Source organism: Corvus brachyrhynchos, unplaced genomic scaffold (genome assembly GCF_000691975.1).
Source record: "Corvus brachyrhynchos isolate BGI_N302 unplaced genomic scaffold, ASM69197v1 scaffold99, whole genome shotgun sequence".
In the NCBI taxonomy this organism is placed as follows: Eukaryota; Metazoa; Chordata; class Aves; order Passeriformes; family Corvidae; genus Corvus; species Corvus brachyrhynchos.
Window position 1 is genome coordinate 1667472 of NW_008239778.1, and position 12498 is coordinate 1679969.

General features: G+C 47.6%; 1 protein-coding gene across 1 annotated transcript in view; it reads left to right on the forward strand.

Moving 5' to 3' along the window:
- Window positions 1–8002, forward strand: part of MDH2 (malate dehydrogenase 2) — a 9063-nt gene extending 1061 nt beyond the window's left edge. Inside the window, exons 2-9 of the mRNA XM_008640369.2 lie at window positions 1476–1644; window positions 2398–2481; window positions 3433–3542; window positions 4061–4186; window positions 4836–4913; window positions 6036–6135; window positions 6570–6721; window positions 7695–8002. Coding sequence (XP_008638591.1) covers window positions 1476–1644; window positions 2398–2481; window positions 3433–3542; window positions 4061–4186; window positions 4836–4913; window positions 6036–6135; window positions 6570–6721; window positions 7695–7826 — 951 coding nt within the window. The 3' untranslated portion in view covers window positions 7827–8002. The remainder of the gene's footprint in view (window positions 1–1475; window positions 1645–2397; window positions 2482–3432; window positions 3543–4060; window positions 4187–4835; window positions 4914–6035; window positions 6136–6569; window positions 6722–7694) is intronic.
- The last annotated feature ends 4496 nt before the right edge of the window (window positions 8003–12498 follow it).

Below are 12498 nucleotides of genomic sequence, written 5' to 3' on the forward strand. Positions count from 1 at the left end.
CTCTGCCCGGTGACACCGCCGTTCTGGGGCAGGGGCCGTGCGGGGCGTGGCCCAGCAACTCCCGCCCTGCTCCAGGCAGCTGTGAGTGTGATAATCCTGTATGAACTCCTCTCTCTGATGGTGTGCAGAGGGTGATGGGTTTGCTGCTTCCTCCCTCTAGTGCAAATATGCCCCTGCGTTGCGAAGGTGTTAAGAACTGAAACTGGCTGGGGTTTAGCAGTAATCCTTCTTGTGCTGAAATCCACTCTGCTGGCCCCAAACCTCTGCTGCTGTGGCTGCATGGATAAGACTGACCTCTAGCTAATGTTAATAGTCCCGGTGGGATGTAAAAGAGTGATTATTGCAGCTATAAAGATGTGCTGTACAGGAGAGCCTTGTAGAAGTCTTTTAATGGGAGCTGTATTTATTAGCAGTGAGGTTTTGACCCCACGGTGTCAGCTCAGTCACAAACGGGGCTCAGCAGTGACTCATGCCAGACTTTGCTTCCTCTTAAGGACTTCTATGCAAAATTATATTTCTTACAATAGCAAGAAAACTGGGCTGAGGTTAGTCTGGTCCAGTTGCTGGGTAGATCATTTCCCATCATAGCACAGTAATTAAGCTGTTCATGAGGGGACGTGGAGCTATTTATTATGGCTTTATCTGGTGATAAAGAATGGCTTTCTCAGCAGTAATTGCTTGTTAGATCTCCACAGGAGTTTTCCACCACCTTGGCAGAGTGTTGCACTTTAAGGTTGTTCTGGCCCCTGGAAGTAGCTTTCCTCTTGTGTAGCAACACTGTGCAAACAGGCATTTGTGAGAGAAATTACACCCTGCCAGTACCTGAGTGAGGATAAAATTGGTTCACCAGGCAGCCAAGTAGAGTGGATTTTACTTGATTCTCAGCCACATTATCAAACCTGGAAATTGTAGTCATTTAAAGTTCTCAGTCCTCAATATTGGGGCATCTGCAGGTGCTATTTTGAATTTACTTCAGGTGTAAACGTTTTCTTCACAATGTGCACAAAATATGCAGTGGTTATTACATTTACTGCAGTCCATTAAATGCATTGATTTGCCAAATGGAAGGCATATTTTTTTGATACTGGCAACATAAACTAGAAAAACTGTGGACCACATTTGCCCTAAATCAGGCCTGGGCCCACAGGGTGGCAGGTATTGGTCTCAGGCAGGCATTTCTCTTGGGAGAAAGGAGATCCTTTGGGTTCCTTTGCGTTAGCCTTGCTTCCCTTTTGAGCTTCAGATCACAAATAACCATTTCCTCCAACTCGTCCTACCAATAAACCTGAAGGATCTCTGGGAGGCTGCTGTGAGGGTCATTTCCTGTAGGCTTAGACTATCAAGTTTACACAGTGCTTGGTAAAAAATTGAGAAATAGAACTAAAAGTAAAGAAGGAATGGTGAAATCCCCAAGGTCACTGTTGGGGTAACTGCCAGAACACCTCTACAACGTGTTTATTGTCTCTTTTGCACAGAACAATGCCAAGGTGGCAGTGCTGGGGGCCTCAGGGGGCATTGGGCAGCCCCTGTCCCTGCTCCTGAAGAACAGCCCTCTGGTGAGCAAGCTCAGCCTCTACGACATCGCTCACACTCCCGGCGTGGCAGCTGACCTCAGCCACATTGAGACCAGAGCCAGTGTCAAAGGTACCATGGGAATGGCCTGTGTTCCACAGGGATCCTCCCAAAGGGGTGGCTGACCCTGAATGCCCCTTGCTTGTGAGGGGAAATCTTCACCCACTGATCCTGAAGCCCAGTATCAATTTAAGTAGCTTTTTCCTCAAGCAGTGAATGATTAATTAAGGTTTAGCTGATTAGATTGATGTGTATGGAGATGAAAATGGGCTGTGGTTGCACTGTTGAAGGGGAATTTGTGATATCTGGCAGGAAACACTCAGTGAAATTATCTCAAGAGTGTTGAATTTAAAAGTTTGGCTACGAGCAGATTTAACACTCCGTGGATGTCCACGTGAATTCCATGTGCTTCTTTACTCTTAGATTCTGATGAAATCAAAACTTAACCTGCTCATCTTTCTTTTATCTGAAGATCACCAAAAGGTGACATTTTACATGAATGTGCCTGTCTGCAGTTCTTTGGGGGCACTGACTCTAGTGCCAAGGCTTTTGGAGAGTAAATACACATAGCAGGAGGAACTGGGAGTTTGGAAAACAGGTGAATGTGAGATTCTCACCACTCTCCTTCTGTAAGTTTTGAAACAAGGATAAAACATCAAATGGGATCCATCCATAATTGCACTTCTTTGCTTTTCAGCATTAAGTCTGAATTGAAGGTTAAATTAATAAAAGGACTTGGATGCCTCTGGGCATGATTTTGTACTTCAAAGTGTCAGCTATTTAATAACTGTCAAAAACATAATGCCTGACTGTCTTCCATTTCAGGCTTCATGGGACCTGAGCAGTTGCCAGAATGTCTGAAGGGCTGTGATGTTGTTGTTATTCCTGCGGGAGTTCCTAGAAAACCAGGTATGTTCCCTTTGTTGGAAAGCCCCAGGGCTGCTTTGAAGTGGATCTCTGCAGTTCTGCTACTCAGATGGAGCTGTGTCTCTTGGGGTCTAAGTGGTCTGTTAATGCCCCTGCCCCAGAGCTCCTTGTGGTGTCAGGCAGCTCATTCAGCCTCTCTTAGACTGTTCCCTTTGAAGTGGGCTGGACTGATTTCTGGAGTTCCTACTTGGGGCTGAGCTGCAAAGATTCTTCATGCAAGTGATCCTAAGTCTCCCTTAGTGTTTCTTGTCCCAGAGCAATGCTCAAGGCATAAAAACTGGTTCTTTTGCTTCATTTCTCAGCAGAAGAGAAAGAATCCATTTTGTTTTGTGTCCATTGTACAGCAACTTCTTGGGGCATCGCTGAATAAATGCTGTCTAGCCTTCCTAAAATGTTTCTGACCTGCTCCATTTCCACTCTGCTTTCCCGTATCCTATTAGGAACATAACAGAATTCTAGACTTTAATGCCTAGCTCTTCCTGAATCTTCATTTTTCATGGTTAAAGTAGTTGCTGCAATAGAAATGAGGGGGCACTTACACAACCAGCAATATTTTCCACGCAGCAGTTGGCATTTAAACTGTAGTTGTGGAAGTGACTTAGGGAGGAGAATTCATCTTGAGAGCAGTTGTGCTGCTCTGAGCACCACTGGTGTGGGTTGTGTGGTCACAGTGTACTTCAGGCAGCCTCAGTGAAGTCAGTTCTGACAATGGGCAGTTGGGCTGGTTGTTCCTGAAAAGGGCTGATCTCTTTATTAGTGAGAGGAGTTACATTTGGAGCCAGTTCATTACTGCAACTGAACAATTTGTTCTTGATCTGTGAAACCAGAAGCTGATGTGTGTCTGTCCAGAGTAGAATATTGGGTTTTGATTAGATTTCCTGCCCATGATGGTAGCTGTGGGTAACTTACAATCCTGCCCTGGCTGTGTTTTAGGTATGACCCGTGATGACCTGTTCAACACCAATGCCAGCATTGTTGCCTCTTTGACATCTGCCTGTGCAAAGCACTGTCCAGAAGCCATGATCTGTATTATTTCTAACCCAGTAAGTGTTTTCTGGAGACCTTGGAATGTAGAGGAAAAACTTCACCAAATTCCAGACTGAGAGTACAGGAGTAATCCAAATTCCTACTAATTTTCACCAGTATCTTTAAGGTCTGCAGTGTATTTGCAGAAAAGCACTAAAAGCCTGGTTCTACTAACCCGTTTTTCTTGGCTATATTTAATTCAGAGGAAACTTGGATATAAAAGTGCTTAATATCTCCAAATCTGCATGACTGGTTATAATGCAAGCCGGTGTATTAGCTGGGATAAAAGCCTTAGCTCACTGAGGGAGGAGCCTTTGTAATGGGAATGAACAAATTTATTGTCTTAATGGTTATTTAAAATTAATTATTTTTATTCCAGCCTGGCTGTAAATTGCTCTTCAATTTAGGCATTAAAGTAATTGGCTACAGTTGATTCCAAATTGGAATTATAGTTCGGGTTGTTAATTGGCCTGTTAAGTTCATGCTAAGTTTATTAAACTGCTTTTATTCAGTGCTTGCCTCTTCTTGCTCGTAGGTAAATTCAACCATCCCAATAACTTCAGAAGTCTTCAAGAAGCACGGTGTGTATAATCCCAACAAAATCTTTGGTGTTACGACACTGGACATCGTCAGAGCGAATACTTTTGTGGCTGAACTAAAGGCAGGTCATGGTTAACATGCAGGGGGAGGGATACTGCCTGCTTTGATCATCAAATTATAAAGAAATGCTTTCAGAATCACTGCAGAGAGCTAAAGGAGCTGGGATTTCTGTGCAGCTAGAGGCAAAGGCAATGATTCCTTATCTCCCTTATTTAGAGGAGCCTGAAGATAAGGTTTCTTGCAAAATGTGGTTCAAGAGACTTTGACCTTTCCTTTTCATAGCTGTGCCCTGCAAGTGAGCTACATGTTGGCCTTAATTCCCTTGGCATTCCCAACCGTGCCATGCAACCAGAGGAGAGGGTTGAGCTGTAGTGTGTGTTTGCAAGTCAAGCTCTGTGCTGTGTGTCACAGGATACTCTGCAAAGTATCAGGAGCTGTAACAGGTTACTGCTCTTAGTAGCCCTGGTGGTGTTTATGTTGTGCTGCTCTTTATCCAAACCTGCAGTAGTAATATCCTGTGCCTGCATGAAGTGATCAGAGTAACCTAGAGTTCCTCTCTGTAGATGAGGCTTTGTCCCTGGAGTGTAGCTGCCTCTGGAATTCCTGCCCTGTGTGTCCTGATATCCAGGGCAGAGAGTGAAGTGTGGTGTTTTCACTTGTTTTTCTTGCCTGTGTGCTTCAGGAGCTGGAAAGTTTCATGTTTCCTTTAGGGCTTGGATCCAGCTCGAGTAACTGTTCCGGTTATTGGTGGCCATGCTGGGAAGACCATCATCCCTCTGATCTCTCAGGTAAGTCAGGGTGACAGCTGTGTGTGGCAGCACACTTGTCAGCGTGTTAGGGTTGATGTAAAGTGCCTTTGTGATGGCAGGTAATGTGCTAGGATAGAGCACAGAGAGTCTTCGCTGCTTTCATGGCTGCTTTCCTTCTGGGATGGGATGCAGGATGAGGTGGAAGGCAACAATCTAAATCTGAGCCCCTCTGGGTAGTATAAACAGTTCCAGCTTTCCTCTAAAGGAGTTTGGGATAAGAACTGAGAGGGAGTGTGGGTGTTCAGGTGTCTTGGCACTGTTTGTGACAGGTATCTCATGACAGGAATACCTGGCTTCAGCAGAAAAATTGAATTGATTTTGCTGTGAAGGACTGGAAACCACTTGAACCTCCAGCATTGAAAGGCACAGCTCAGGCTGTGCAGGGAGGCCTGTTCAGCTATGGCTGGTAGTCAGTCCCTTCAAGCATCTCAGCCAGGCTGAAATGCAGTTCTAAAGCAGGTGCAGTCTCATGGGGAGATGCTGGGATATGGCCAAGGAGCAATCTGTAACAAAGGGGGAAAAGCTGTGCTCTAAGTGGGGAGTAAAGTATCCTTCACAGAAGGATTTTCTTAGGGAATAAGAGCAAGGGCTTTGGAGCAGCTGAATGCTGAGAGGTGCTTTGGTTAAACAGTCTATTGGGACAGACACAGCTGTGCTTAAGCTACTGGCACAGCTGTATGTGAAAGTTCAGTGAATTCCTAAATACTGCTGGGAAACTGGATCGACTTCCAGAATGCCACAGTGACCCGAATATTTACAAGATGGCTTTTTGAAATTCCTAATGCTTGGAGGGTGTCTGTAGTGCACAGGACTACACAGCAGTGAGGAACCATGGCAAGCCCTGGTTTGGCTGTGAAGCTGTGGTTTGTCCCTGAGGAAGCTGGGCACGGCTGGGTTCCTATTCCAGGCCATGCAGTAATCCCAGCCCTGATGACTTTTGCAGCTGGTCAGTGTCACACAGGCTGTGAGCTGGGGAAGCCCATTTGCCTGGTTGAGAACTGTTGGTAACAACTACAGTGATACAAAAAGTATTGTGTGCTTTATGCTAAATCTGGAGGGGTTCTGGTATTGGTAGTAACTTTTTTTTCCCCCCCCATCTAGTGCACACCAAAAGTGGAGTTTCCTCAGGATCAGCTGGAGAAGCTTACAGCAAGAATTCAAGAAGCTGGCACTGAAGTTGTCCAGGCTAAAGCAGGAGCAGGTGGGTTCTTGAGTAAAGCTTCCAAGTAATTCTTGTTGACTGTCTGTAGGGGTGCAGTGCTCTGCAGTGTAATCTTATTTACAGGTTATGAGCTGCTGGTTGCCAGTCCAACTGCTCCGCTCTGTCAGCTGCTGCCTGGGCTGTGCTGCTAGAAACAGCTCAGTATGTGAGACTAAATATTAACTGGTCCCACACCACCTGTGAGTTTAAAAAGAATCTTCTTTGTCAAATTAAGCTGTTTCTTTTATAAATCTGGTCAGTTAGATAAATGTAGCTGGCCAAAAGCTGCTGCTTTATCCAACTAGCCATGAGCTTGAGGTCAAGGACACTTCATTATTACAGCTCTGTAAACACACCAGTATGGAAACCTTTGATGCTAAAGGAAGTATCAAATTTCAACGTGAGCTGTTCTGAAAGTGGTTTAACTCTTCCAGGATCTGCCACCTTGTCTATGGCCTATGCTGGTGCTCGGTTTGTGTTCTCCCTGCTGGATGCCATGAATGGAAAGCAGGGGGTTGTTGAATGTGCCTTTGTTCGATCGGACGTGACAGAGAGCCCGTACTTCTCTACACCTCTGCAACTGGGGGTATGTCCTTTACATCGTGAGCCTCATAAACAGCAGCTACTGGTTGTGTCATGTGGGTTTTACTCAGTGGTTTCAGTTTAGCTGAATGCCTGGTCTTGCTGGAGTTAACACCTGGGTGTGCCTTTAAGAGTCTGGAATATTTGGGTATGGCATTTGGGCACATAGCTCAGCTTGACAAGGTTGCTGCTGCTTTTATCAGCTCTTAGGCTGCACATCAGTGAATAACCAGCGATTCAGACTTGGCTTAAGAGGTCACGCTTGCCTCAAGTCAGGCCTGTTTACTCTGGGCTTTCATATGATTAACCAGAGTCAGCAATCCTGTCTCCTCAGCTTGATCTGCTACAAGCAAATCTTTCAGAAACTGAGGCACATGGGGAGCTACAGCATGGATTAGCATTAATAGCTTGCTTTCAGGACCTCTGCTGAACTCTGAAAGAAGTGTTCCTTTTGTCACTCATACCCTGGTGGAGTGGTGGAAAGCAATGATGCTGCAGCCCTGTTGTGGCTGCTGGGATGCAAAGGGTGGTGTGTGCTGTCTTAGGGGCAGGCTGTGAGGGGGTGCAAGCAGAGGGATATTAAGAGGGAATGTAGACATCTTGAAAACCTGGGAGTGCCACTCTGAGGCAGTTTGAGATGGCAAGCAAAGGACATACACCAGAGGAGATCTTCTTGCCAGATGGTGGGTCTGGAGTTAGGAAGGATCAGTTGGTGTCCGTCTCCTCTTGAATGAGCTGCTGGGTTGGCTTCTGGTTTCACACTTGTGCACAGTGAATGAGAAGTTTGTGAGGGCTGTAGAAGTTGCCACAGATAGTAAGAGGCTTCTGAGGCTTTCCAGGAAGCACAGGGTTGGCAGACTAGAGATGACACAGGTCCCAGGCTGGGTCTGTGTCTCAGCTGGATAATACTTAGAGCTGTTAAGCTACTCTTTAGGTCATTCAATGAATGGTTAATCCTTAAATCCTCTTTCCCTCAGAAAAAAGGAATTGAGAAGAACCTAGGCCTTGGCAAGCTCTCCCCCTTTGAAGAGAAGATGGTTGCTGCGGCCATGTCTGAGCTGAAGGCTTCTATTAAGAAAGGAGAGGAATTTGCAAAGAACTTCAAGTGAAGACTTGACGATGGGGAGGAATTAACTTCCTTAATTTATTAAGGCATCATGTCACTTTACAACTTCGGATTCAAAGCTCATGCTTTGATTGAAGTCTGTCTGTATTAGCTTGATGCTTGTTGCCAGTGCAGAGTCTAATCATCAATAAAACAGCCTCAATTTTTCAGTGTACCCTCTGGAGTTGTCCTGATGTGCTTGTCCTTTGGAAAGTGGAGGCTGTAGGTCTCTGAGAGGTGATTGGTTTCAGCAGGGATGAAATAGCCTTGGAAAGTGGGTGAACTGATTACTCCCAGCTCTGCTGCTGCCTGGGTTTGTGCTCCTTGTTCAGCACAGCCTCTGGGAACCAGGTGTGATCAGATCAAGATGGGTGTAGGGGCTGCACAAGGGATAACTGAGTGAAATGATCCCAGAGGTGTTTTTCTGGAGGTGGCATTACCTCTGTTACCTTGTGTTACCTTAATCTCTTAAGTAATTTGATTTTAAAGGAGTTAGTGAAAGAGCACAGTGTTTGAAATGTCAGTCCTGCACTAAGACAATAATTAAACTGCTGAGAGCGACTTCTTTCTAGTTAGGAACAAAAGCCTTGATTTAGCATCTCCATAAATTTCTCTTACATTCATCCTCTTGTGAATATAAAAATAAATGTCTGCGAGAAGATGGTGATGACGAGTTCTGTTGCTGACTTCTTTGAAGGTAAGCTTTAATGAAGGAAGCTATTAATTCACTCTTCCTCCGTGCTCTGCGCTGCTTACGCTGCTGCTTTGAATTGCTCTCATCCGTGTAGGTTGAATTCTAAGTTAACCAGACTTTATTTTGATGAGTGAAGGAAAAGCCAAAGCCCAGCACCTCTGGAGGAACTGAGGTGAATGTTGGTTTGAGCCAGAGAACATGAGGTAGTGGCTTATAAGGAAGAATACCTGAAGGTAGTAGGTGCTTTTTGGTCGCTGCCTTTTCTTTTCCTCCCGCTTGTATTTTTTTTCTGAGCTCTCTGAACTGGGTTTGATTTTTTAAATTTTAATTCGTTATCCTTCTGAACCAGATCACACAGTTGTGACTGTTGTCGATGCATGGAGAATAAAGTGCCTGGTTCTTTTCCTGCCCTGTGGAAGATGTGGGCAAGGGGGACAGTGAGCAGCTCTTGTCACTCCTCTGCAGAAATTCAGCGTGTTAAAAGCTTGGTTTCTTTACAGGAATAGTAATGAAATAGAAGTGCTGGCAGTCATTACTCAGCAGGCTTGGAACAAAGTAATTATTAGGTGGTATTAATAGAATTAAAGAATTAAAGATCGTGTTGGAGGGGGGCAGGGGAGGATGTCGGAACTGGAGGACCCAGAGGAGGAGTGACAGGCCAGACCTGGTAAATATGGCAGAGACTGTTTCAAACAATAAATGGAAAGCATGTGGCAGGGCTGCTCTAACTGGGTATAGGGGTCTTGCAGGCCTGTCAGCAATTTCAAACCTGAAATGGACAGCACAGGGTATTAAAAATGGTGTGGATGTGCCTGCCAGAGGTGTGTGTCCCAGTCCAGGGGCGCTGCTCCACAAGGCTGCACGGAAAGCCTTGCCTTGTAACCAGCGGGACAGGAACACACACTTGAGTTCAAGTCCTGCTATTTTTAATACAGCAGATAGAGCAAATTTCTGAGCATTGGAGACTTTTCAGAACTCGAGGTTCATCGTGTGGCTTAGGTTATTCAATCTTTTCTTGTGTCAGCAGTCCAAACCCAGCAAAGACTGAGGGAATTGCATGGACAAGCAGAAAGCTTTGCTTGTACCAGTAGGGACTCAGAGGCAGCATGGGCAAATGGAGCTGAGGTGGAAGAGGATTGTGTCTCAGCACCTGCTGACTTGCAGGTTCTCCAGGGTCTCCTTCAGATCTCCTGAATGTTAACAAAGTCCCTGCACTGTTTGGATTTTGGGGTTGTTTCTTCTTCCCTGCAATCCTGTGCTGCAATTTTGGAGTTGCAACTATTCCCTGTGCCTGGAAATCTGCTCCCTTTTGGGGAAGGAGACGAGACACCCTTCTTGTGGCTTTCTGCAATGAAGTCAGAGGCCAGAAGGACACTGGCTAAAGGTGAGGAATGGACTTGTGGCGGCATTCCCTGCTCGGTCACTGCTGTCGCTGTGGCTGAGCAGTGCTGTGGTGGGTAACAATCCCTCTGAAGATTGGAGATGGTTTGTAAAGGTGTGGGACATCCCACCCCTTCTCTCTGAGCAGATTCCCTGGAGGAGTAAGGGATCCCTCGGGAGGAGTAGGAATAAGCTGGCTGTACCCAGATAAGCCAGCACTCTGTCCTGGAAATTGGAAATTATTTCCTGGTGCTGTGGCTCCAAGACACTTGACCTTCATCCTCTCTCCTGTAAGTTCTGCAGCAGGGCTGCCCTGCTGAATCACAGCACTCACTCCAGTGCTGGCAGCCTTTGTGTTTACCTCCTGTGGAGGGGAGTGACCAGGTCTGGAGAAGGTGAAAAACCTGCCCTGTGCAGATCTCTTGGGTTTCATCCTTTTTACTGAGCAGACTTTTGTCTTGATGGTCTTTAAGCACCTCTTCCCTTGCAGCATCATTTCTGCACACGGAGCTGCTGCCTCCTCGGGCAGCCCAGCTCTGTGCTGGAGCACAGATGTCAAGATACAGAGGAGATGTGTATGGAGAGTAATAAATAAAGATTCTCCAGATGGCCGTATGTCAGGTCACTCGAGCCCACCTGCTGCTCTGGTGCAGTAGCGTGTTAAATGCAGGGAAGGATAGAACAAGGAGAAAAGCAAATGCTGAATTGGTGTAACTGGGGCCTCATCCTGATCACCCCTGTCCTGGGGGACTTCATATGTGATGACCACAGGAGCGGGCTGGCAGACTTGTGTCCTTTATTCTTGGGAACTCTGTTTTCCCTTCCTGGCTCTGTGCAAGGACTGGTGCTTTGGTGTGGGGGTACAGACCTCCCACCCCGAGCCCCACCTCACCCTGGGAGGCTCTGGGTGCTGAGAGATGGCAGCAGCCACTTGCCTTGGGGTAAGGCTGGTACAGCTGCAGCAGGCATGGCTGAGCCTGAGGACAACTCATGGCATTTTGGTGATATTTAGGAGAAGCAGAAGAAACAACGGTTTAGTGCAGCCTCTGCCTTGCCAAAGGTGGCTGCCTTCCCAGCTCCAGCAAAAGAGCAAAACTGGAGGGGCTGGAGGTACTGCAGGAAGATGCTGGATGACTATTGCCCTCTCTCAGGACCCCACCTCCAAAATTCATAATCTCCAGTGATTTCTCCCCCCCAAAAAGGTGCCAAGATAGAGAGCTGTTACTGCCCTTTCCCTTCCCTGGGCAGCCCAGCATCTGCACCACCAACACTAGGGTATCCTGTGCTCAGCCTTGCATTACTGGGGCTGGCAGTTCAGAGCAGGCACCACATCCTCTGCCCAGGAACGGGGAAAGGAGAGGTGGAAACACACCTCGAGGTTGGTTGGGCATGGCTGGGGGCACAGGCAGATCTCCCTCACAGCCAGTTCAGCTTCCCCCTTCCTTCCCAAGGCAAGGCAAGGGGCTTTAACATTAGCAGGAGCATCACAAACCATCTGAACTGCGGATTTGGCTTTGCAGAGGCCTCTCCCCCTCCCCTGGCAGTGTGAAATCACCACCTTTGCATTCCCTGCTCTTGATTTACTGAAATGCCTGAGAGCTCCCACTTGCCTCCTGGGTGCCTCAAAGCAGAGCTGGAGAGCGGCGCCGAGGCGGGAGGGTTTGTTTGCATTTACAGGGAAACCTGTTAATAAAGGAGACCAAAGGGACTGCTCTTTTCCTGGCTGCGGGAACAGATGGCTGGATAACGCAGTGCAATTAATATGCAGGGAGTCCTGCCGGGGCAGGGATTTGATTGCCTGTTAGGAGAGGTTAGCACGCTCAAGCTGAGCTCTGCCACCACACTGCCCATCCCTGGCACCTGCTGCCTGCGGGGACTCCGTGGGGACACTGGGACAGATTGGATGGGGTCACAGATGAGACTGTGGGCACTGGACATAGGGCAGGATGCAGCTGGGGGCTCTGGGACAGTGGCAGGTCTCTGCTTCTCCCATGCTGGGTGATGCTCTGGGAGGGTTTGTAAAAGCAAAGGATGGCTCTGGCGATGAATGACTGCTCAGAGGTACTTCCAGGCTGGAAGGGCAACACTGGATCATTCTTTCCTCCTGGACTTGTTACCTCCAGGTTAAGGACATGCCAAGGAAAGCAGCAGGCAGGAGCTCCTGGATGAGCCGAGGGAGGTGGGCACAGGATGTGGGCATCTCCTTGCTGCAGCACAGCATGGGTACAGAACATTTCCCAGGGCTTCAAAGAGTGACCCGATAAATCCACAAGAAGAAAAACTCGTGCCAAGCGCTAGGAGGGTTAGGGAGCCCTGGGGAAGCAGGAAACCCAGCAAACCCACCCCAGCACTGAGCTGGGCCACGTGGCCACATGGTCAAGCCCAAATCGATGGGAGCCTCCAGCCACCAGGCCACGATCGAATGGCCCAAGGTCACCCTGGGCACACGTGGGGCTGTTCCGATGCCCCATCCCCATCGTACCCTGGGCTCTCACGGGATCGTGGTGCCCCTCAGCCCCTTCCCCTTCATGCCTTTGCTTTGCCCCCCCATTTTCTGGCATTTTCTTCCCTCCCCCTGCCTGGCCGGGGCTGCTGAGCACCA